The 26,321-nt window shown below is 46.1% G+C and overlaps 1 protein-coding gene across 5 annotated transcripts in view; it reads right to left on the reverse strand.

Moving 5' to 3' along the window:
- The window catches only part of PLEKHA2 (pleckstrin homology domain containing A2), a 71,375-nt gene that overhangs the window by 18,698 nt on the left and 26,356 nt on the right, over window positions 1-26,321 (reverse strand). For 3 of the 5 annotated variants that reach the window (XM_045459923.1, XM_045459914.1, XM_045459904.1), the window contains 5 exons: window positions 24,815-24,978; window positions 11,454-11,549; window positions 11,185-11,241; window positions 5,722-5,770; window positions 4,194-4,291 (listed from right to left, as the gene is read on the reverse strand). In XM_045459923.1, the coding sequence (XP_045315879.1) occupies window positions 4,194-4,291; window positions 5,722-5,770; window positions 11,185-11,241; window positions 11,454-11,549; window positions 24,815-24,955 (441 nt within the window). In that variant the 5' untranslated portion in view covers window positions 24,956-24,978. The remainder of the gene's footprint in view (window positions 1-4,193; window positions 4,292-5,721; window positions 5,771-11,184; window positions 11,242-11,453; window positions 11,550-24,814; window positions 24,979-26,321) is intronic. The other 2 variants (XM_045459941.1, XM_045459932.1) reach the window with 1 other exon arrangement.

Here is a 26,321-nt window from a genome sequence, read left to right on the forward strand (position 1 = left end):
GAAAAAGAGACAGAGAAAGAAAGAAAGAAAGAAAGAAAGAAAGAAAGAAAGAAAGAAAGAAAGAAAAAGAAAATTACAGGGGCTCATCTTACTTCCACCAGGCATGTCTAGACTGCAATGAGGAACAATCCAATGGGGGCAGGAGGCTGTGCTTTACTTTTACTGCTCAATTTTCAACAGTTTTGGGAAATGTAGTAAGTTGAATAATGTCCCCTTAAAACCATCCACCCACAAACTCAGAATATGACCTTATTTAAAAATAGGGTCTTTGTTGGGGCGCCTGGGTGGCGCAGTCGGTTAAGCGTCCGACTTCAGCCAGGTCACGATCTCGCGGTCCGTGAGTTCGAGCCCCACGTCGGGCTCTGGGCTGATGGCTCAGAGCCTGGAGCCTGTTTCCGATTCTGTGTCTCCCTCTCTCTCTGCCCCTCCCCCGTTCATGCTCTGTCTCTCTCTATCCCAAAAATAAATAAACGTTGAAAAAAAAAAAAAAAAATTAAAAAAAAAAAAAAAATAGGGTCTTTGCAAATATAGTTAAATTAAGATCAGGTCATAACCAGTTAGGGTGGGCCCAAAGTCCAATGACTGATGCCCCTTTTAGAAGGAGAGAGGACACACAGACACACAGGCCATAGTGATGGAGGCAGAGATGGGAGTAATGCAGCTATAAGCCAGAGCATACCATTTTCTTCAGTGATAAGGACCCAGTGGCCTCAGCACAAAATGAACAGTGATCTGTGGGCAGATAAACTTGATCTATCCTGGTTCCATAAACTTGAGCAAGTCACTTTAATCTCTATATATTTGTATCACCCATTTATAATTGGGAATAATAACACTTAAGGTTTTTATATGAGGCTAAAATGAAGCCATGTATGTAAAAATGGTGTGTGATCTAACAAAGTTTACAACTGTTGCTCTTTTTAAATATTTAAAAAATTTTTTTAAATGTTTATTCATTTATTTTTTGAGAGAGAGAGCAGGAAAGAGTGTGTGTGTGTGTGAAAGGGGGAGGGACAGAGAGAGAGAGAGACACAGATCTGAAGAGGATCCAGGCTCTGAGTTGTCAGCACAGAGCCCAATGTGGGGCTCAAACCCACAAACCATGAGATCATGAGATCATGACCTGAGCTGAAGTCAGACGTTTAGCCAACTGAGCCACCCAAGTGCCCCTTTAAATATTTCTATTAACTCTTTTAGGTCTTGGAAGTCATAGGGTTCTGGGTGTTTAATCTCAGCTCTACCATTTACCCACCTCTAGATTTTGGGCAAGACTCTGATTTCCATCTTTCTCATCTAAAAAAGGGTAATAAAACCATTTGTGAGAGGGGTGAATAATAAGAGGGGCACGTGTGAGAGCTTGGCTCGATACATTATCTGTTCCCTCATTCATCTCTGTATCTGCCAAAGTGCCTGATGCTGCACTTTGTATATAAGGTGCCCTAAAATAAGTAGGCATGCCATCAATGTGATGCCCAGCCCACATCTTCCTTCATCCCAGCCTCCCTTAGGAAGGACACAAGATACAGGACGATATGGAAGTAGAAAAAGAAGTAAACCCTTCCAGGGCACAAACTGAATAGGAAATAGAGTATCCATCCTCTTCCTTCTATCCCACGGGACCTTTGGCAGGAGGAGTGAAAAGACATATGAATGGAGTAAAGGAAAGTAAGGGGGATCCTGGAGACTATGGAGACCTAGCAGAAGGCTCTGACATTCCAGCAAGCCTCTGGACTCCCAGCCTCTGGGCACCGCCATGCTCCTTCCCACTCCTGTGGCTTATGACTTCTGTTCCACAAGACCATAAAAAAGGTGGGGGGACCTCACTACTGACAGCAACTCTATGCTCAAGGCACAAAAGAAAGGCTCCACCTCCTATCAGGCTTTGTAGCCCAGTTTATGAGGCAGGAACAGAGAAGGAAAGCCATGAGGGAATGTTGAAAGAGAATAAAGTATTAGACACTGAAAGAAGCTCCAAAAGTGTGTCAAACACAGAAGGGTGAAGACCGCATCATGAACGAAGGAAACCTGTACTAAGATCCGTACTCTAGAGTCATGTGCACAAGCATGTCGGTTAGCACACAAATGTGAGATAGCTGCACTCTCCCTCCCTCCCTTCCGTTCTCTTTTCACAGGTCAACCAAAGTTTATAAAAATAACAAGCTAATAAGCCAGACCACCTCAATGACTGAATTGTACTCTGCTTGAGACTGCCATCACAAGTGCTGGATAGGTGTACAGACTTCTCCTATTAATTTACTCACAGAAACCCTGAGGTATTTGGGAGAATAATCTGCCCCAGTACATAATGGTTACTATTAGAAGTGACTAGAATGTAAACTAGTCTGACCATATGACAAGAAAATGAACCATCCAGGGGCACCTGGGTGGCTCAGTTGGTTGAGCATCTGACTCTTGATTTTGGCTGAGGTCATGACCCTAGAGCCATGGGATTGAGCCCCTCATCAGGCTACGCAATGAGGATGGAGGCTGCTTAAGATTCTCTCTCTCCCTCAACCCCTATCCCCATCTGTGTGCTCTCAAAAAATTTAAAAAAAACAAAAAAAAGAAATCAATCTTCCAATTACAAAGTGGACAGAAGACATGAACAGACATTTCTCCAAAGACATCCAGATGGCCAACAGACACATAAAACGATGTTCATCATCACTTATCATCAGGGAAATGCAAATCAAAACTGCAATGAGATATCACCTCACACTGTCAGAATGGCAAAAATCAACAACACAAGAAACAAGAGGTGTTGGTGAGGATGTGGAGAAAAAGTAGCACTTGTACACTGTTGGTGGGAATGCAAACTGGTGCAGCCACTGTGGAAAACAATATGGAGGTTCCTCAGAAAGTTAAAAATAGAACTACCTTCTGATCCAGCAATTGCACTGCTGGGTATTTACCCAAAGAATACAAGAACACTAAGTCACAGGGATACATGCGCCCCTATGTTTATAACAGCATTATCCACAATGCCAAGACATGGAAACAGCCCAAGGATCCATCAACTGATGAATGGATAAAGTGGTATACACACACACACACACACACACACACACACACACATACATACACACATGAATATTACTTGGCCATAAAAAAGAATGAAGTCTTGCCACTTGCAAGGACATGGATAGAGCTAGAGAATATAAGGCTAAGCAAGATAAGTCAGAGAAAGACAAATGTCATATGATTTCACTCACATATGGAATTTAAGAAAACAAACAAGCAAAAGAAAAATAAAAGAGACAGAGAGAGACAAATCAAGAAACAGACTCTTAACTATAGAGAACAAACTGACGGTTACCAGAGGGGAGGAGGATGGGTGAAATAGGTGATGGGAATTAAGGAGTGCACTTGTGATGAGCACCGGGTGACATATGAAAGTGCTGAATCACTATATTGTACAACTGAAACTAACATAACACTGTATGTTAACTAACTGGAATTAAAATAATAACTTAAAACAAAAATAACTAAAACAAGAATATCAATCTTCTCAGCATACAAACCACAGTTTACATGCCACAAGCCTGCCTATTATTGATGAAATGTCTAGTGGTTTTTTGGCCCCCAAAACATTAAGTTTTCCCTCTCCTCCTTCCTACCCTTCTTTCTTTTTCTGTATTTCTAAGGAAGAAGAAAGGAGTTCACCAGTCAAAGAGAATGAGACTACTCACAGAGCAGTCAGTGAACTAGCTCAGTGATGCTTTTCAAATGGAAGGCTTCTTCAGGACAGGTTGGTGGATGGCCCGGACTGACCCCCAGGTCACCTCTTAAAGGAAGAAGAGTATCTCCCCCCTCCGTGCCAGGAAAAAGTTCTGACTTCCCTCTTCATATGCTTTCCTTTTACTCTGCTTCTCATAGTCAGCAATCCATCTTCCAATCCCACCACACTCTGAATCAGCACACCAGAATTACCCAAAACACGACAGAGCAGGAGCCCTCCCAGGAAGCGCAAAGGGGACGCTCCATAAACTTCCCCTTGAACTTGATTCAAACTCAAACTCTCAGTTCAACTTGTGGTTAGTCAGCCAAGGTGTAAGAAGAGGTAGGGGGAATTGGGTCTGAACCAGCTCCTGGGAAAGCCCCTGCCATCATCTGAGCTTTTCCCCACCCAAAATGGGCCACGTGCTGAGAAGGGGCACGCACTCCCTCCAGAAAGGAGAAGGAATCATACATACGGTGATTTTGCTGGCTTGGTTCAAGGCTTCAACCCAGTCCTTCAGATCTTTCTGGTCATTAGCTTGAAGGAAATACCTCTGAGAGAGGGCATTGATGACTGCAATAGTCATGGGGAAGAAAAGAGGAAAGACCCAGGTGAGAACACATGCAAGACAAAAAGACTCCACAAAACTAAGGTGCCGAAGTAGCAAGGTGGAGGATTCTACGAAGCAGATGAAGACATTTGTCATGACGCAAAGTCAGCTGCATGAATATCAGGGAAGCAGCAGGCTGTAAGTGCTCTCTCTTTAAAAGTGTGCATTAGTCCATCACCTGTCATTAATGTTCTAATAACCCCCTTAATAATATACTGTTGTACAGCGATGAGGCTTCTAGTCCACCACCACCAAGATACATGCTTGAACTGCTTTTTAGAGGTGCTCACAGATTTACAGTCATGATGATACATATATAATTTTGGACCCAGTGCTCCTTGTTTTTACTGGCACAACTGGCCTGGGTTAGGAGCCTTGTCTGTGGTCGGAAAATGGAACAAAGCTTGCCTGAGATCAAATCTGTGACCCTGACCTTATTTTCCACCTGTTCTTTCCTCTGAGCACTCCATGAGGTCAATAATTTACTTTTGGGTTCATTATTTATCTCTTTTAGATCTGCTGACCACAAAATCTGAGACAGTAATTTCTGAGCTTAGCAACGATATTTGAAAGCAATGGGACAATGAGAGCACCAAAGAAGCCTGAACCAGCCTGCAGTTGGGAGAGATGACAGCTCAAGTCACTATTTTATTCTTCTAGCATAAATAAGCCAGAACTATAAGAAGTAAGCATCATGTGGTACACATTGAATCCATTAGTTCATTCAGTCCCTCAACAAATATTATTGAACAGCCATTATATGCCAGGAACCACTGTATGTGGTGAGGAGACAGCAGTGACAGAGCAAAGGGATATCCCTGCTTCATGGAGCTTGCAAAACCACCCTAGAGAAAAACAGAAGCTACTTGTTAGTATCTGCTTGTAGAACTTTGTACAGTACTGAGAACACAGTAGGAGCCAAATAAATACTGATGATTTAATTAATGACTAGAGGCAGCCACCGAGTAATGCCCTCTCTGCTTCCTGTGTCACTCCCAACTCTTCACTCATCTGGCAACACTGAGACACTCGACAGGATACTCTTTTCCATTGTTCCTCCAGCTCCCCCCCCAAGTCTCCACCTTTCCTGAGCACACCACTACAGAGTTGGAGATGAGGGTTCCCAGAAACTACCAGTAGATACCTGTACCCTGCCCTGTGGAGTCAGGAAAACGGAAACGTCGCTGCTCCCTGCACCTCTGTCTTATGCTATTAATGGTGTTCACAGGGAGACCAAAGAAAGCAGTATCATTGACACCTAGCAACATCACTGTGACCGAAGTCACTCATATACACAGGACATAAGTCACATGTGATCACAGGACCGTCTCCACACAAAAAGGAAGTTGCTGTAGGAGTGTTTGGAGAACCCATCCTCCAGTGCAGTACTTACCGAAGCAAAACGGAGTTTTTGGTTTCTGCTTTGGTGTAGCTACGCTCACCTAAATCAAATAAAAAACAAAAGAAACAAGAATATATTTCTAACATTGTTGTAAAAGAAAACAGTGTTTTCTTTTCAAATTTTTTTATTGTGAAACTTCTCACACAAAAAAGAAAAGTATATAAAACATACATAAACATTCTGAAGAATAATAATTAAATGGAAACCCTATACTCAACGATCCAGATTAAGAAATAGGCCACTATCAATCCTCTTTCTTGGAAGCCTTTTGTATGCCTCTCCCTGATAGAATCCCACCCCCACCCCTCAGAAATAAGCACTATCTTGATGTCTATATTAATCTTTATCTTTGTAAAAATGCTTTTAGAAACCACTGAGTCCTGACAAAATTCTCTTTGGACCACACAACCTGTACTTGCCCCATTCACACTACAAGATTCCACTCCTCTCGCAACCACCGACCCCCTCCCTAAACAGTTCTCCAAATTAAAGATGGTATTGCTACACACACATAGATTCCAATTAAAGCACACAGAAAGGTCAGGCAGTGTGCATTTGGACATGCTTATCAGTGTCCTTTATATCTACCCTAACTGTTGAACCACAAAAAATAAGAGGGGCCCATGGAATCAGAACATACTTATGTATTTAAAAGAAGACAACAGAAGAAAGTAGAAATATGTTTATAGCTCCTGTTCTTTCATATTGTTTTATCAATCCTACCCCTTTCATGTACACTCCTGACTACATGCAGAGGTAAACCCATGTCACTCTGGTTCAAACCCACTGAGCCAATAAAGGAAAACAAATCATATTCCATCATATGCCCACAAACATTAGGTGACTACTCTTGATGTAGGTTGAATAGGAACTGTACCTGGGATTTCTAAGGAGGCACCTTCCCCCCGCCCTCAAACCCTAGGTTAGGAACTATTTCCACATTGTCATCATGCCCCTGTGGACACATTCTCTCAGTCCCCTTTCCAAGCAAGGGCCTTCTCCTACTTGTATGAGACCCGAAAAAAAACACCTTGCCCTCCAACAAACAAAATGAATATAGCATACTCAACATTAATACATCAATCATTAAATGTCTAGGTAACATTATATAAACCTCCTCGATATTATATAAACCTCTTTGACAAGTGTTTGCAAGATGTCACATTAAGTCAACTTCGTTCATGTTTCAGTTAAACAGTCAAAGAAATTTCATTACATTCGAAAATAATTAGTAGCTTTGATTTTCTTAGTTCGCAAGAACCCTCCTGGATGGGCAAGATGACTGTTAAAAAATTACAGCCAATCACAAATTAGAGTTACTCAGCCGAATCATTCCAAATATCAGGTGACTGAAATCCTTTCGAATATTTTACAGCCAATTATATTTAACGAGGGAGATGGTTATATTCTGATACGTTCACCATCATGTGAGGTGGAGGCCTTAGGCCTAACAGAAGTCTTTAAACAGTCCTGAAACACAAAGATTTAGGCAAAGATGAACACATATATCCTAAGTTCAGTCACAGACCACCCAAATTCAGGCATGTCTTTGCCATTCCCAGAAACCACTCAGCAGAGCTCCACGACATCATAGTTCTTTGCCCCTGTGCTGCCTGGTGTTCCTGGGTTTGAGATCCTGAATTCCATCTGAACCACAGTATGTGCCTTTATCCTGCTTGTGTCTGATGTTCTGATCTGTCAGTGTCTCATTTTCTTGCTCTATCCCTCGGCATCCATGTTCCCCCTGCAGGTCCTTACGCCCAAGGTCCACGCCTAAGGTGCGTGCCCTACCCTCCACTCCTGTGTAGCTCTGACCATTACAGAACTGCCTGGCCCTCAGAACCCACCCATCTCACGGCTGCTTTGTACTTGAAGCTTTCGGATGGCTTTGTAAAGCTGGGCACTTTGAGACCTTCTGGGGCTTATTTGGAGATGCACCTCTTTCTCCCAGAAACGGACTTTTATCACTGACCAGAGAAAGTACCACTGGCAGAGACTTTTCACCAGGTTGGGTGACAGACAGTCGACTCCGACCACAACTTATCAGCAGCCTATACTGAGAGACTACTACCAATATGCTTATTACAGCAACTGAAACCAAGAGATCATCTGGTTTTTCATTTGTTTTTATATGTTTATCCAGTTTTCAGTCAGGGGACGTGCGTGATTACATGCATGCACGTCTATAATTTGCCCCATGCCTAACCACGGAAGGAATATCTGGCAAGGCTGCTGGTTCTTTGCTGAATCAGTTCTAGTTCTGCCCTGATAGGCTATTTAGCGAGGGTCACACCCTCAAAATTTCTGATCAGCTTCCCAATTAGCAAAGCCAGACTGCAATTACAAGTCCCCTTCTTACAATCACAGAATGGCAGAAGAGGAAAAGAAATCGTGTCTCTAGCTGTGCTGTGTCCTTCGGGGAGAAGGGCCAAGGTACAGGCTTCATTTACCATGGAAAGTTAGCTCTGGCCTCCCCGACATCCTGGGGACTGTGGCAGCAGAATCCCTGCCCCCATGGGACTATAAGTATAAGCCCTCTGCTCTCCACCCCACCTCATGTTGGTGATCAGACCAGCCTGTGCAGCCTCTTTCGGATGTAGTGAAGGAACAGAGGATCCTGAAAAGGTATGGCGGACAGCTTAACTATAGTGGGTGTGGCCAAGTGCTACCATCTGCCTGCCCTGAGGTGGCCACAGTTAAGTAGCTGCGTGGCGGTGACTGACTGGTGGGTCCTGAATTATGCAAGCAATGAAAGGAGGTCAGGATGCGAGGCGGGGTATGGGCGCAGGTCACCCACAGAGTGACGCAGATAAGGCCACTCTACAGCGCAACAGACTCTCAGGAACTCGCTCTTATCAGATCAAATACAGACCACAGGAGCAGCAAACTCATCGGTGGCAGGGCACTGTTTAGCTGGCCCCATCCTGTCTGCCCCTGGCCGGAAGTAGAGCTGGGGCCCCTCTGGCAGAAGCAGCAAGAGCAGAACACGGTCTTGAAGCCAGAGGGTAGCTCCGCCCCGTGTCCAGGGTGACCCTGCCCCTTGAGGTGACATCAAGAGCAGAGGAAGAAGCAGTCAACTACACAGAATGGTTGGAGGGGTTCTAGGTAGGGGCCTACGGACCAGCTTCAGGGGGTCAATGAGCCCTGAAATCACAGGCAAAACTGGGGTGTACATAGACATACTTTACCTGGAAAAGGAGTCCACACTCTTCACGCAACTCTTAGAAGGATCCGTGACCATGACTCCCACCCCCCAACAACAAGAAGAACCAGTATTCTAGGAAGGTCTTCCTTATAGCTAGCTGAGGGCAAGGCCCTGACAAAGCGGGACACAAGCTGGGAGTGGGATGCTGGTGCTGGCTATATACAAGAGAAGAGACATCCAGCAAAGTGGGAAGGTGATGGCACCAAGGCCACCTTCAGACATTTTCTAGTTTGCCCCAAACCTGGTTCTACTGCCATTGGTGCCCTGGACATCAGGTCAAGAACATTCATCTCTGTTGGCCTTTCTGAAGGAACTCCTCTTCCCAACACGAGCCCTCAAGAAAGAACTATGGAAGAGCACGCAGCATCCCCCCCCCCCCAACCCCTGCACAGAGACCACACACACACCACAAGCCAGGTCAACACTGTGGTTAAATGCTTTACTCTAGGGGTTGGGGGGCAGGGGTGCTACCTAGGGGTTAACAAGAAATAACCTGGAAGGCTAAATTTGATGCCAGCACCACAGCTCAATGTTTTTCTGGGAAAACCCCTGCTTTCTGGCACTGGGTCAGGCAGGAGTTAAAGGCTCCTCTCAGCTCCATGTAACCTGACCCTGTGGCAGCTGTGGGTTTCTGCATAACACCCACCCAGGCCTGCATCTCCCAAGAAGGGCTAAAAGGCATGCCCATCCTTTCTAAATGAGGCAGCCTCCAAAACTGAGAACTCTAAAAGCCCTCATCTGAGCTGCATTTATAAATCATGATTCAGCAGGAGATTGTATTCACTTTTCCCTAATCAAAAAAAAAAAAAAAAAAAAAAAATCTCCAAAACCCTCTCAAACAGGAGAGGGTTTGGAATTTCACTAATAATGAGGTTCTCTGCTCCCCCTCTGATTGTGTTCCTCCAAGCCTCCTGGAGAAAGACCTAATGAGCTCACAACAAGACCCGACAGGCAAGGGGAAGGCCCAAACCTCTGGCCGGCCTAGCCTCGGAGGCGGCCACATCTCTCACCACAAGGCAAGCACAAATTGCCCACAGCTGTGCTAGCAAAGCTTTGCTTAAAGCCCTGCTCCCTTCCCACCCCCCCCCCCCACCAGGTCATTATCTCCTCTCTCTAATCCGCTCAAACCCTGCCCTGCATCTTCTGCCTTTGTGCCCAGCTGTGTCTGCCAGACGCTGCCCACAGCCCCTGCAGCCGCCTCCACCTCCAAGCCCCCCCCACCCCAGCCAGCTGGGATGGCAGGCTGAACACAAGGGCTCCCAAAGCTCATTATGAAAAGGAGCCAGTGGTCACTCAGATCTGGGTCCCCCTACCGTGTATCAACCCCTAAGGGTGGGAGAATGTGGACAAGGAAGCAGAGATTCCCCAAGAGGCCTGAAGTGAGGGGTGCGTGGGGAAAGCAGGACTTCCGGAACCTTTGTGCTGGCTGGGCGCCACCTGGCTCTTCTCATTGGACAAAGAGTTCCTCTTTCTGGCGAGGCACTAAATCCCCCGGCCTTTTTTATCTCTGCTGCATCACAGGTCAGCACTGGTGCCTGCTGCAGGGAGGGGCCGCTAAAAGAAGCTAAATTCAGCAGCTATGTGTGGGCATCATCAACCAGCCCTCTGCCCGCACCCCACCCCCCACCGCCCCCTCTCTGCCCCGTCTCTGCTCTGAAGGGGGGCTGATCTCCTACCATCCGCACTAACCGGATGGGGGATGGCCCGTCAGCCCACCTGCCAGACCCTCCAGCAGTCATCTGACTGCTGAATGGTTCCCTGGCACAACTGAGTGTCTTCCCGGGGCTTTCTTAGCCTTCCCTCCAGGAATCCTGTCCAGGTGATTGATAATCCAGCATAGCCCCAACTCTTTCTGAGCCGCTCCTTTAGAACAAGACCCCTGGGGAGAATCTTTTAGAGTCACTGGGAGGTTTCGTAGTTGTTTTTGTGCTCCTTTTTGCCCCAATTTCGAAAAAAGGTCATGCCCCACTCCTATCCCCACTACCAATACCTCATTGGCAGGAGCTGGGAGCATCACTGATGTGTCCCAGAAGGAAGAGGCTTCAGGCTCAGCTCCAAGAACCTGCGAGCCACACTCCACCCAGCCCTGGTCAGCAGCAAAGTTCCAAAGGCAAACGTGAGGACAGGGGAGCACTTCACTGCCCACGGAATACCCCCAAATGTTAACGCCAGAAGAACTGGACATTTCTTGTTTAGATACTAAACCTATTTAGAGAACATGAATTCCCAGAGCTCCAGGAGAACATTACCTTCGAGATGTAGGTCAGCTGCAAAGATCCAACAGCTCCTGCCCCAATTGCCAGGTTCTGAAAGACAGATGTTTTTCATTTTGAGAAGGATGATGCTACGTGAGGCAGTGGAAACGGCGCTAAGAGACAGAAGACTAAGACTCTAGTCCTGGCTTTGCAACCCTGAGCAAGCCACTTACCCACATTCTTGAGCTCACTTTCCTCTCTAAAACAGTGATAATTCTTGCCATGTATATGTATACACTAATCTTATCTTTGGCCTTACTTACCACAGAGGGCTGTGTTCTAGGACAGTGGTGAAAAGTGTGAGCTCCACTATTTGACAGTGAATACGTTCCTGAACCACTAAGCCTCCACTTTCTTTTCTGTAAAAATAGAGATGATAATAGTACCTACCTCATAAGGCAGCCATACGGATGACCTAATACATTTAAGGGCACTTGGAGTTGTCCCTGGTACATAAATGACTCTCAACAAGTGTTAGCCATTATATTTTTTCTTTCCTGACTGCTCTGATCTCCGTGGTGGCTTGGTCCTGTTTCATGCCTAACTCTAAGTTCTTTTTGTAATAAACACGGTGCAGATTCACACAATACAGAAATTAGAAAATACAGCTGTTTGGTTTATTTTACAGGAGCATTACGAGTACCAACTGGAATGATGTCTGTAGACCATAAAACACTAAGTAAATGTTCTATTAAAACAGCAAGAAACTCACAAGCACCTTGTCGGGCAATATTCTATCTTGGCACAATCTCTTTGGCTTTCTAATTTCTCCACTGTTACAAATGAAATAATGATGACACAGGGATGGTAGCATATCAAAGAAATGACCAAGATTAGAAATCACAGCTATGGAGTTTCTAATTTATAACGTGGAAAATTCACTCCCCCATGGACCTGAGACCCTGTCCACAGCTCCTGGTGACCTCTTAAACTGTTGCATAAGCCTCAAAGAATAACCCTGAAGTCCCCATTACCTGGGGTTATCTCAAAGCAATAAACAGAGATGAATCTTGGATAATGAGAATTTAGTGAATTTCCTAAAGGGTTAGCAGTGAAATGACCGGTCATTCCAGAAGACTGCCCTTAAGAAGTATCTTACATGGCAGGGAAGAGTCCTTCTAGGCCCAATTAACTAAATTAACACACATCACTTGAAGCAAATGCAAGATATGAAATTTTCTATTCAGGAAAAAAGGGATGGGGATAATACCACAGTGAAAGGATTCTCAGAGCCCTTAAATTTTAGAGTAAGAAATTCGGAAAGGATATCCCCCCTCTCCCTTTTACGAATGAGGCTATAAATCTAAAATGCTGCCTTGTGAGTCTCCAGATTAGCATTTCAAATATGGATGATCTGATTTACACATTTTTTTCAAATACACAGTGACAGCATTTTGTTTACTTTTAAGGAAACCTCTATTGGATTAAGAGAGATAGGTCCTGTGCCCCTAAATCAGAGTCCAAAAAGGAGCCACAGGACTCCAAAAGGCCGGTGAGGAACTGACACTGCCCCAAGGAGACCGTGAGTCACTCTGGATGGACACATGGAGCCACGGGCCTCTGCTGGACACAGAGCACCTGGCCCACTCCCAGCCCCCATTTGGCATTGGAGGAAAGTGAGGGGATTTGTGAGTGAGGGGATTTGTTCCACTTCACATAAATGCTCAGATCTCCTGACTTCAACCCAATGCCCTAGAAGCAAGCAGCACGATAAAATTTTAAAAGCTTGAGTGGCTGGAATTCTGGCTGTGACATTATCACCCTATGACTGCAGGCAAGTTTCTGTACCTATAAAATGGGGACGACAAACCCTGTTTCATAGGCTCATTGTGAGAACAGCATGAAAATGCAGAGGGAGAGCCCAGCACACGGCAGCTCCTCTCCCCGACCCACAAGGCTAATTACAAGATACACATGCCAAGTCTCAGAGCTGGTCTTGCACAACTCCCTCTCCTCACCCCAAACCACAGCCCGAAGGCCTCCAGAGGTATCTGGAATTATGAGAGATGAAGTGAGATCTGGGGAACCATTCGGGCACTAACCCACACGTAATGACAGATATGAGCCGATCAGATTTCAACTACTTCATCCCCCCCACCGTCTCCATTGCTCCCCCCTCCGCCCCCTCCCTCCTTCAGCTCTCCCGCTGCAGAAATACACAGCAGCAGTTCTCCAGGCCCAGCTACCTGAGGGCAGGGGTGTCTTCACCACCTTCACCCACAGCCTACCCCTCAGTCTGCTCCTAGGCTCACATGCACCTCCACCATGAGAAGCCAGGAAAATATGATGTCTGTAAATGCAGTTTCCCCCCATCTTTCTCCCTACCCAGGGGAAAATGAATGACAGGAGTAAACAGCCCCAAGATCACTGAGTCTTGATCCAGAGGGATGGCTCTGTGTCCACTCCAATTACTGGACCTAGGAGATTAATGGTGACAGCTCACTGCCAGGGTGGCAGCCCCAGGCAGACACTTCCTGGTCAAGGAAGAATGTGCCAACATGCCTGAGCTGAGGACCTCAGGCAGCCAGCTGTCAGGCCAGGGATGCCAGGAAACAGCACCTGGGGAGGGGCAGGGCGTCAGAGCCTATGCAAGCTGCCTCTCCAGGCCACAAACTGTCTCTTCCAGGGAAAGGACAAGAGGACCCTGACTGCAGTCTGTCCCTCTCTTAATTCACGTACACCAATCCTTCTCCAACTTTGGTGCACATCAGAATCTCCTAGGGAGCTCGCCTGAAAAGGCCCGGGCTCAGGCCTCACCCAAAAAACACTGAATCAGAGTCAAGTGGAATGTGGTCAGAACATGCACATTTTTTAAATGTTCCCAAGTGATCCCTCCACAGGCCCAAGTTTGAGAACAACTGGTCTACATGACAAAATCTAGCCCTTGATTCTGTATTGGAGTATATTTTTCTGTGACTTTAAGTCTCTTCTTACTAGATTTTAAGCACATTGAGGACATGAGTGGAATCGTATTCCTCTACAGAGCAGACTCCTCAACTTAAAACAAACAAACAAACAAACACCATTTACATGGTGGGCAAGTTCCCAAACCAGTCCATAAAAGCCTGCTACACTCAGAGTGCCAAACGCCTCCCATCCACCACTGGCGAATGACGTTTCTTTGGAATGACTTGTTCATGTTTTGAACTTGGCTGTCACTGAGTTTGCATTTCCCATGACCTTGGGTAGGGTTCCAGAGGGACAACAATAAGGGGCAGGGGGCATAAAAGGATTGAGTCCCAGCTACAAGAGGGTCAAGGGCTTGAGGAGAAGGATGAGAAGCATCAAGATGAGAGCATCTAAGCAGATGCGGAATGGAGACAGGCTGATGGGAACACTACTATGTGAATCACCTGGGGATACATATATATATATATATATATATATTTGTGGGGTTTTTTTTTTATTGATTTTGAGGGGGGGGGGCGGGGCAGAGGAGACAGGGAGAGAGAATCCCAAGCAGGCTCCATGCTGTCAACAGTGTCCAACGTGAGACTCGATCCCATGAACCGTGAAATCATGACCTGAGCCAAAGTCAAGAGTTGAACGCTCAAACAGACTGATCCACCCAGGTGCCCCAACCTGGGGATGTTTTTAAACAAACTAATACCCATGCCTCATCCTTAGTTTTAGCTGATCTGGGGTAGGGTCCAGGCACCTGTATGTTTCTCAAGCTCCCCACTGATTCCACGGTGCTGCCCGTTTTGAGGACCAATGCTGCACACACTGGCTGGTCCTGCTGACTGTGCGCTGGCAATGTAGCAGCTGGTGAGAGAAAGTCACGCCCAGTGGCAGTGCACAGGGTGACCCTGGCTGCTGCACCAGCAGTAAACAGGGAGGAAGGGAAGGGCGGGGCGGTGGGCAGGGAGACAGAAAGGGGATTCCAATGCCACACGAGGCTGTCAGCAATTGTGTGTGAGGATGTCTGTTAAGTCAGGAGCATTCTAAATTTTCTGGAACAATGTAGGGCACAGGACAGGTTCCCATTAAATGGTGGACAGTTTTTGTTTTAAGTTTATTTATTTATTGAGAGAGAGAGAGACAGCAGGGGTGGGGCAGAGAGAGAGACAGAGAGAGAGAATCCCAAGCAGGTTCTTTGCCATCAGCACAGAGCCCGACATGGGGCTCAAACCCATGAACCACGAGATCATGACCTGAGCTGAAATCAAGGGTTGGCTGCTTAACCAACTGAGCCATGCAGGCGCCCCGAATGACTGACAAGTTTTTATGACGATACTGCCAACACCTTGCTTTTTGTTCAAGTGTTCTGCCACCAAGGACCTCAAAGAAGCTCCCACTTCCCATGAGTGAAAAGTGTAGAGTTTATTCTTTTCCATTACCAAGGAAGGAGCAGACATGCCCACACAGAGATGTGACACACCTCCTATAGTAAGCCTGTTTTCCAGAAGCAACATTATTTCTTGTTGAAATAGAAAATTTTACCCGTGTGTCTCCTGCTGCCTTTCCCATCTTCTAATGAGAGTAACAGGGAACACAGAAATGACCAACTATAGAGTCATAAACTCACAGCACAACAACACTAAGGTTCTGGTGATCCCTCATCATTCACCATATGAGTCCTCTAAGGCTCAAGGTGGGGAAATGACTTCCTCAACAAGCAGATAAAGGCAGAGCTTGTAACTCCCAACATCAATCTGATACTCTGGCAAAGCACAACTGGAGGAAGAAAAAAGGAAGCTGATGCATATGTAGAGTCTATTATGCACCAGGCCTGTCGCTCATTGCTTCATCCTAGCAATCCCATTTTACAGATGAAGATACTAAGGACTGAGCAGGTGAAGCAACTTGTTCAAGGTCACACACGCACTGAGTAGTCAGGCCAGTACGCAAACCCAACCCTTTCTGATTCTCCAATCTCATGCTCTTTCCTTTGTACCTTGCCACCTCCCGTGAGACAATCCTTCAAATGTACAAGGACCTGCTCATTATCTGAGAGTTGATTATCAATGAAAGGTAAATACAAGAGCAGGACCAGCAGGGTTACACCAAAAGAGGCCCTATATAGTTACCCAAGCTGCCCTGGGCAGGGCAGGAACTGGTCAAACTGGCTCTTGGCTGCCAAACTCCAAAAGACTGGGGATTCAGAGTAGAAAGGGGGAAAGAGAGAGGCTAGCCATCTTACCTTCTCTCATATCCCTCAGTGGTGCCTAGCAGAACACATTAGGTGGTCAAAACCAGCTTGCTAGTTAACTAGTGGGAGGAGGAAGGGAATGTATGTGGAAATCCCACAACTAGGCCCTGAGCCAACATGGCTGCCCATGGGCTGAAACCACAACTCAAACCACCAGAAGCCAAGGCCAGACACAGACTCTCAGAAAAGAAAGACTTGCCCAGGAAGAGCCATGTGATGGAAACAGAGGGGAAAGCATAATTCCCTCTGCCCCACATTCCACAGCCCTCACCCTAGAATAAGAATAACCAAAAGGAAAGTAACCAAGCTATTCCCAGGGATTAGGTGATCCAGACAGTGGCTTGACCTGTTGCTCTGGTGTCAAATACATCTCCTCCCCTCCACTCTGCAGCTCCACTTCCTGATAACTAACTTGAGGAAGAGTGAAATGTCCATGGCTATTCTCCTCATTCTACAGTTCAAAATACGCATTTAATCTTTGCCTTCCAGAAAAGTCAACTCTGTATCATAAATTGCTGTGTTGGTATAATGCTTGCATTCTATTATCTGGATGCCTCTTTTTCACTGACACACATCAGCACCGGCTTCAGCCAGTGGCTGGACTTTATGATTTGTAAGTCTCCTGCCACCACATTCCCAGCCCCTTTATTTCCCTCCCCCAAATCCTGGTGACAGTGACCAAAAGACATGCAACCAAGGCCCGGACTGTAGATAATCCCCTGGACACATTCAGATTCCAAGACTCCAACTACTGGCCACAAAAATGGTTCTAAAACTAAAACCTTAAACTCAATAAGCCAACCCCCTTCAGGGTGCCTGGATAGTTCAGTCGGTTGAGGGTCCAACTCTTGATTTCGGCTCAGGTCATGATCTCATGTTTCAATGGGTTCAAGCCCCATATTGGGCTCTGCACTGACAGCATGGAGCCTGCTTGTGATTCACTCTCCCCCCCACCCTCTCTACGTCTCCTGTGCTTGCTCTCTCTCTCTCAAATAAAAACTTTAAAAAATTTCTTAAATTAAAAATAAAACAAAGTAAGCCAACACCTTCACCCCTGTGCTCAAGGCAGCCCCCTCCACACATGCCTCAAATTCAAGAGTCATTTCCCCTCCAGCCTCGAACTGGCCCCGTACCCCACTGCCCCGCATCTGCCCGCAGATCCACACCTTCTCCCAGTCAGCCTGGTCCTAAACCTCCAAATGCTCTCCTTTACCCTTCTGTCAGTCACCAAGCCTGTCATTTTCTTCCTTCACAGGGCCTCTGGATCTGTCCCTTCCTCCCTATTCACCCTGCACCACCACCACTGACATTCCAGGAAACCCTAGGAAAATGTCTCACTGTGAACAAGTAACATCTCGGTGACACTTTAGAGTTTATGCAAGCACTTTCACAAAAATTATTTAATCTTTATGGCAACTATGTCAGAGGGAGATATAATTAATATCATTACCCCTACTTTACAGAGGAGGACAGGAGGCTCAAAAATGATTGGTGTTTCCCTAATTAAGGTATACCTCAAAGTGTTCTGTGCTCAGCTGATGTGAACTAAGAAAACGGGCTCAGAAGCAAAATCTAATAGGTAGCCCCCTCCCAAATATACAATTGCCCGCTTTGCCTTAGAGGCATTATTTGAATAAAAACAATAATAAAATGCCATTCTTTTGTATATAGTTTTATAAATACATAAACATAGATGTATATGATAGATATATTCAAACAAATATTGAAGACTGAAATCTAAAAGCAAAACATTAACAACAATATAACCAAAGACAAATTTTAAGAAAACTTAGAACAGTTTCTTCACGGCTTCACATGGGTAAAACCTCAGCTACATCTCTCAGCTTTCCTCTCTTTTAGTTGCTTGAATTTTAATAACAACTAGGGCTAACTATTAACACAATTTTCCCCAAGTGCCTCTTGGTTTTCACTTCTTTTTAATTTAGACAAAGTACCATCTTGTTATAAAGAAGAGGAGGATTGTTTTTTAAAAAAACACATGATTATACTCTAGTATTCTATGTTCATTCTCCAAAAGTCCATGCATAATTTTAATTCTAAAAACATTAATTAAACAGTAATGTTCCCTTAACAGAATTTGCATTTGGGTGAAAGTACAGATGTGTTGCTTGCAATCTTTTAGAATTTTTTTTCCCCAAAGGAATTCTGCATCCTTACTCTAACACAGTATGGACAAAAGCATGCCAGAAATTCTACTTAGCCCGTTAAATCATTTGTCTACGTGGAAAGTTAATACACATACCAATAACACAAAACCCATGAATGAAAAACACTCGGCTCAAACAACTGCTGAAGATCTGAAAATTATCATGATGCTTGTTTATACAGAGAGTATCTCTGGATAGACACACAAGAAACTGGTCATGTGGGCTGCCTCTGGCTAGGGAAAGATGTGGCTGACACAGAGGACTGGAAGGGAGTAACTGTCACTATATGTGAGCTGTCCTACATTTTGAATTTTGTACCATATGCATGCATTGGCTATTTTTTTTAAGTTCTCTTACCCGTTCTTGGCATTTTGACAGGGTAAAGCATGTGATGCAAAGATCTTTTAAATATTGTTGGATTTTAGCCAAATTTTGCTCAAGGAGGTTTCTGACAGAAAACACAATTTTAAAAAGTAGCAATTTTCACCTAGCCTTTAAGACAACACTATTGTCGGGGCGCCTAAGTGGCTCAGCCAGTTAAGCATCTGACTTCAGATCGTGATCCCTAAGTTGGTGAGTTTGAGCCCCGCATTGGGCGCTCTGTGTCAGCATAGAGCCCACCTCAGGTCCTCTGTACCCACCTCTCTCTGCCCCTACCCCACTCATTCTCCCTCTCTCTCTCTCTCTCAAAAATAAACATTAAAAAAAGAGACAACATTATTGCTCATTTATATGTTCTACATACTCCTACCACTGTTCTGTATTCTACTAATATATCCAAAAACCCAAAATAGTCAAATAACCATCTTTTTTGTCAACACGGGTGAAACTGCTTGCCACTTTCAATGGAAAGAACTTATTAAAAGTTCTTTTAAAAAAAAAAAAAAGCAAAGGGCTTTCATTGCAGCCCCAGAGTTACCAGGAGAGATAACAATCTTTCTGAAGGTTATAATGATCCATAATTCATATCACGGCCTTTGCAAAGTAAAAGCATCTGAGTATTTTTCTGTCAACAGAGAGAAAATACACTTCGCAGAGTACATCTGACAAGAACAACCATCTAGTACAACAGTATTTTCATGCTTCTGTTTATTCTTTGTTCAGGGCTATATAATTACGTCTTGCAATTAGTTAGGCAAGTGGGCATCACGAGGGTGGAACATAAGCGTTGCTGTGCAACTAAAATATAGTTAGTCACTCTGTAGGTCACTGTAATAAAGTAGAGCAGCCCAATTAAGGTATTTCCTCTCCTCTCTCATGATAGACACCAACATTAAATTAAAATACACGCGCTCGTTCCATAATATCATGGTGACGTTTCAGGGAGATCCAGCCAATGTTTGTTTCCGTTCAAAAATTATTTGTGTACTTAATATTATCAGCGTATCGATTTTTAAATGCATTAGCCAAATCTCTGGCCATAACCAATAATATTGAAACTTTCTATTTATAGGGGTGCTTTTTAGCAAATGGGTTTCACCCATATCGGTCTGGTGTCACCACTGCCTGTATTAAAAACTTTACCACATTGAATCCAAATTCTGTCAGACATCTGGGGCTGTACTGGGCCCATGCATGCTGACGCCTAGCGTACCCCTGCCATTCATCCCGTGAGCAGACACGGCTGCTGTGCACACGATGGCCGGCACCTGCAGCTCTGTTTCCGAGGGCAGCCTTCAGGCTTCTGGAGCTGTTTTGCCCACACTGGTAGAGCCAAAACCAGTGACTGTCCAGTGGGGCATGCGAAAGCCCATGTCTCTTGGAGAACTCCGAGGCCTAACCTACAGCGAGCCCCCCTGCAGCATCAGGCTGAGGCCTACCCTCTGCCAACTTCTTGGAAGACCTTTGTCTGGCTCCCTCTGCTTCCCTGTCCTGCTTCCCAGCTCTCTTGACAGCTTCCAGAAGAACATTTCCTTAAGAAAGAGCTTGGCACAAATCCTTGTCTTGGTGCCTGACTCCTGGTCTTGGGGTCTCACTCTAACCAGGTGAGCTCACCTTCCTCCTTGGGACAGCCTCTGTCCCCAAATGACTGCTGTTTCCCTCACATAGAATACCTTCCTCTTCCCCTTTGGTTCTGCTTAGAATAGAGTGCATAACAATCAAATGAGAGGGGTGCCTGGGTGGCTCAGTCAGTTAAGCATCCGACTTCAGCTCAGGTCATGATCTCACGGTTCCTGAGTTTGAGGCTCACTGCTATCAGCTTGTCAGTGCACAGCCCGCTTCACCTCCCTTGTCCCTTCTCCCTCCCCCACTTGCACTCTCCTAAAAATAAATAAATATTGAAAAAAAAACCCTATCAAATGAAATAGCATAAGTGAAAACACTTCAAAACCTATAAAATGCCCTGCAAATGGGAATCACTTGTGGTAATAATTCATCTCACCCATCCTTCCATATCTGGATCTAGCACCACCCCCCTCCATGAAGGTGGGGGTCCCACTCTCCCTGCCACATTTTTTTTAATCGTCCACCTCCTCACCGACAGTGTAAGCTCCATGAAGGAAAAGATGCGGTCTATGCACTGCTGGAGCCTCAGCATCCACAGTGGCGTATGGTGCACAGGGCGTGTTTAGCAAACCTGTGTTAAGTTGTGTTGCTAAACTCCAGTAGCTCACTCTACTCTTCGCCCTTCAGGAAACGAAGGGCTGACAGCCATGTTAGAGATTATCTAGAGTACCTACAGCCCAGTGAGCACAGATACCTCACCTAATGTACAAAACCACTCAGTGGCAGAGCCAGAATCTGATCCTTCATCTCGCCTCCCAGACCTGAGAACTTTCCATGTGAGACTCCACCTTGAGGCCCTACATCTTCCCTGGATGGGCAGACACACCAGAAAACTGCACCCGCTTCCCCTTCAGCCAACCTACTGGCATCTGGGCCATTCAACTTAACACTGTGCCATCTTGTTATAAAGCTGCGCTGAGATTTTTAGCGCCACAGTTGTGTGTGATGTTTTCATCTCTCCAGCTAAACCTGAAGCTTCCCGGTGGCAAAGACTTCACTGAATTCAGCTCCCACCTCATCTCCAGGACCTTGCACAGAGCTGAGCACAGACATCAGTGGGAGGAAGGGGATGCAGGTGAAGAAAGCAGGCACTGGAGCGTCTATACCTGGCTCCAACTCCAGCTCTACATTTTAACACCTGTGTGACTCTGAACAAAGTTGCCAAACTTCCTGCTCCTCGTCCAGAGTGATAACGGTCCCTGAGTCCCAGGATTATTAGGAGGACGTAATGAGATAATGTAAGCATAAGCAGCAGGTAACAGTAATAGTAGCAGCAGCAGTAGGAAAAACAGGCTCCATAACCACCAACTACCAAGTGGCTTCAACAGGCAAAGATCAGAGACATGGGTTGAAAGAATCCCCTGCTTATTAGTGCCTATTAACTAAGATACCATATCAGGCGTCTCTTTTGCCCTACAAAAATAAGATAGTGAGCGACCGAACGCAGTTCCATGTCTCTTTCCTCAGGGGCAGAGCACCCCCTCCACCCACCCCCTCTGTTTGCTCCTGGGGATCATCTCCAATCCACCCTTCTCCTGACTTCCAGCACTCTGCTTTGTCCGCCTCTGCAGAGTTTCCACTCAATTTAGGCCCAAGGGAAGCCCAACCCCAGGAGAGCAGTGTTGGGCACTCTGCATTTCACAAAGGCCTCCCTTTGGACAGACTCTGCACTTGGCCCTCTTTGGTCTGTTCATCCATTCATTGAGCACACACCTTTATTGAATGCTGGACACTATGGATCAAAACCTAAGCCAGATGAGCTCCCTACCCTAGAGGACCTCCCAGCCCTGAGCGTCCTCTGGCTTCTCTTTCTTCATCAGAGCCTGCCTCTAAAGCTTTCCTTCCGCCTAAGCAACATTACGATGATGGTCTCATTATCAGCAACAAAGGCAGAAGAACTGGAGTCAGACTGCCAGGGCTGGAATCTTGGCTCTGAAACTCTTCACTATGTAGCCATGGGCAAATTCTTCCCCTCTCTGCCTCACCCACCTCACCTTTACAGTAAGGACAATAATACCTATCAATTAGACTTGTCAGAATAAAATGAAAACCCCATGAAGTCTTTAGAACAGTTCTTGCCACACAGTAATAAATGTTCATTAATAGCTATTTTACAACTTATAAAAATATCCACTCTCAAATCTAGAATGGCTATTTGGCCATTAACACAATGATGAGCTAAGTCAACAGCTGAAGGAGGAAAATGTTCTAAACTATTGTTCTGAACTATGTCAACAGCAAGACTCTGCTTTTTTAGGCATATGCCAGGCCAGCTGAAATCTCTGCTTCCAGGGAAACTGTAAAGACTCCCCAGCAGTGACCACAAGTTCTATTTGGTAACTCAAACTCAAAGAAGGCTCTAGCACAAAGTGCAGCCGAGAGCTCAGTCAGCAGGGAAGTGCAAGAGGCTGCCCTTGGCAGACGAGGGCTGACCCCAGAGGTCCTAGTAAGGCGGCCCAGGGCAGAGCATTCAAGGTTAGTGTGGGTTCTGGAACCAAGCAACAGTAAAATCAGTGGGCAGGACAGAGCAAGGGAAATCCCGACAACTGGCAACATTTGAAATCTGAGATGGTAACAATGTGGCCCTGAGTGATCCGTCACTGACAGCAAGGCTCTCAGTCTGTGGTCCAGGATATGAAGGAGGATCCAGCTCTCAGGGGCGGTAGCTGGCAACAGTTAAGTCAGGATTCCCCAAGTAAATGAATCTGCATTAAGAACAGTCTTAGCAGAAAGCATGGCGGTAAGCAGGTAGGACAGGATAAAAATACTTTTGAACTACCTTAGCTAATATGATAGGTGAGTCAGAGAAGGTACACAGAGGGAGAAAAAGAGAAAGGGAATGATAAGACCCAGAGACCATGAGTCACCCTTAGCTCACCCCTGGCATGCCAGGGGCCAAGTCGACCAGCAACAAAGATTTGATCCCAAGCTCCTCCAACAATGCCACTTCCTTTTGCAGTGGCTCTGTTGACCCAGCTAGGGGCACCTGTACAGAACAAAGGCAAGGAAAATGATAGAGTAGGGCCAGAAGGCAAACCTAAGACAAAAATACTGTAAGAGGCAAGCATTCCAGGCTAAGTCAAGGATGTAAGTGTTCATAGGGTTCATTCTGCACACTCAGCATTTTCAATGAAAGTGATCAACAGAAGGTTATCAGGAATGAGAGGTGACACACGGGACACAGTTCTATTTAGGGGTTAAGTTTTTTCTGGAGGAGGTGACTAGCAGCAGCTAACCAGAGTATGTTTTCTGTATCTATAGCATGTTCTCTCGCCATCAAATCCAGAGGGCAAATGCCAAAGGCCTCTAGAGGGTTAGTCCCTGGATAATAACTTAGAGATTCACCGTAATCTTTTTCCACTGCACATCTTAAAGCACATATCCATCCCCTAACATTCAGACTTTCCCCTTCCCAAGTCTATGAACCAGAGCCAGATCTCAGCCCCACACTCCTCCCTGCCACAACATGGCTGTGACCCATGAACTTGACATTCAGGGGCCATGCCAATCTTTGGGGACTCATTCATTCCACCCAACTTCCATTGCTCCAGGGCAATGGGAAGAAAAGACCCAACAGGACTCATAGCACCAGAAATAAAAAGACTTGAGACTTTTTCTCATACCAGTGACAACACCAGGGGCTCCCAAGCCCAGCAATTAAAAGTAGGGGACCCTATCTTTGTGTCTCACTGCCACAAAATGCTAGGCAGGTCACCTAAGTCTGGCCATGTCCTCGATGAAGTCAATTCCAATGTCTGAGACTCAGTTTCTCATCTGTTACCATCAAGAAGCAAAACTAGGTGACCACCAAGGTCACCTCCCACCCAGGATTCTACAACTCCCTGATGCAAGAGACCAAAGAAGTCCAACGTTTGTTGAGCTCAGGGAACCAGGCCACACTCCCTGCCAGGGAGGGGCCCCAGACTGGAAGAGCAGGAGTGGCCATGAGGCCACAGTCACAACAAGGGAAGTGAAAGAAAGCAAGCCATGCCTTGGAGCCTGGAACAAGCCGGGCCGGCCTCTGCTGAACTTCTGAAGTTTTAAATTCCTGAGCGTAAGAAAAGATACCAGATCCCCAGGATCAGGACAAATGAGCTTCTTTTTCCTCAAACTAGTATCTGGGATGGCTGTGTGTGTGTGTGTGTGTGTGTGTGTGTGTGTGTTGTAGGGAGTTTCACTCCTTACTGACCACCAGTGTGATGCTGCCCACAAGAGATGAAGTGCTTGGAGCTAATCCCATGCATATTCCTCCCAAGCAGTGACAGGCAGCCAGCCACCTTCCCATGCAGCCTCTCACCTGGGGGTTGTCCATGTACCAGAGAAGGCAGTTGGCCTGGGTGTCCAGAATAAAGTACCTCCGCAGAAACTTGCCGCTGTTCTCATTCTCCTCGATGTCCAGAAACCCACAGATTCGGTTCTGTCGATCCACATAAGGCATTCCTGGGCTCTGCTCACATCACCCTGCATGGCAGGAAGAAGGGAGGTGCTGATGAGGAGGGTGAAGAGTGCCCTGCCTCAGGGCCTGGAGGACCTTCACTCTGGCTTGACTCACCTCTGTAAGAAGGTAGGCTTCTACATATCAGCCCCTTTCCCCAGAGCAAATGTTCCACCCCAACCAGACCCTGGAAACCTCTATCAATTCTGTTCCATAAGCAGCCATCAAAATTCATTAACATGTACTCAACTAAGTGTCCTGAGGGCCCACTGTGTACCGAGCAGAGTCTTATGCAACTTTACACATAAAAAGAGGATATAAGCCTAGACTTCAGGTCAGGGGCCTGGGTTCAAATTCCAGTTTTAGCTACTTATGAATTGTGTGACTACAAACTATTTAATCTTTCTGCACCTCAGTTTCTGCACCTGTAAAATGGGGATAATAGTGGTACCTACACCTCATAAGATTTTGGTGAGAATTAAGTGCCCCGTGCACATCAAGCATTTTACGAACACTAGGCATTATGATGACCCTTTACAAAGGCCTTGTAAAGTAGGTCATAACCCAATTTTATACACAATGAAACTCAGAAAGGATTTAAGCTCCAATTCAAATACCTGCATAAAACTTTGCCAGGAATGCAGCCACAAAGAGCAAACCCTCCAGCTCCAGGAAGGTACTAAGGAATTAAATCTGAGGGGCTCATGGGGCCTTGTGGCAGGGCCACATCCCTCAGCCCTAGCTTCACTTACTTCACTCTGCTGTTCCCCAAAGGCCACTTATGACTGAAAGAATGAGGAATCAGAAGAAGGCTCCAACCAATGAACATGGTCACAGAGTCCAACAAGGCCTCTGATGATGGGAGACAAGCTTTGCCTTCAAGCCGGACTCCCTTCTCCTCATGATTTCCTTCTGACTCTCCAAAGAGCCAGACAAAAGGGCAGGAGCTCTCTTCTCCTCCCCAAAGAGGATGAGCGCCTTCCAACAAGCAGCTACACCCAACCCGGATGCACAGGTGGAACAAAAGAGCCAGAAAACGCCATGTGACATTCTGACTTTCAAGAACAAACACCACCCACCACTGGGTACCGCTTGGCTCTGACAAGCAAACCTCACTATGACCCAAGCCCACCAGGGCCCTAAGCAAAGTGGTGAGCTGGCTGGCTTACGGCCATGCCTGCACCACAACACTGGGTCAGCAAGTAAGCCACCAAGATGCTGCACCCATAGTGGTGCAGGCCCAGGGTAGGCCAGTCCCACATTCCCACAAGATCAGGCTCATTCGAAGGGTAGCTCCTGGCAGTGTGGTCTGCTCTCCCTCCCACCCCCACAGGGGGCCCTGCAGTGTGGAGAGGCTGCCCCAAGAAGA

The sequence above is a fragment of the Leopardus geoffroyi genome, chromosome B1 (genome assembly GCF_018350155.1).
Source record: "Leopardus geoffroyi isolate Oge1 chromosome B1, O.geoffroyi_Oge1_pat1.0, whole genome shotgun sequence".
Classification (NCBI taxonomy): domain Eukaryota; kingdom Metazoa; phylum Chordata; class Mammalia; order Carnivora; family Felidae; genus Leopardus; species Leopardus geoffroyi.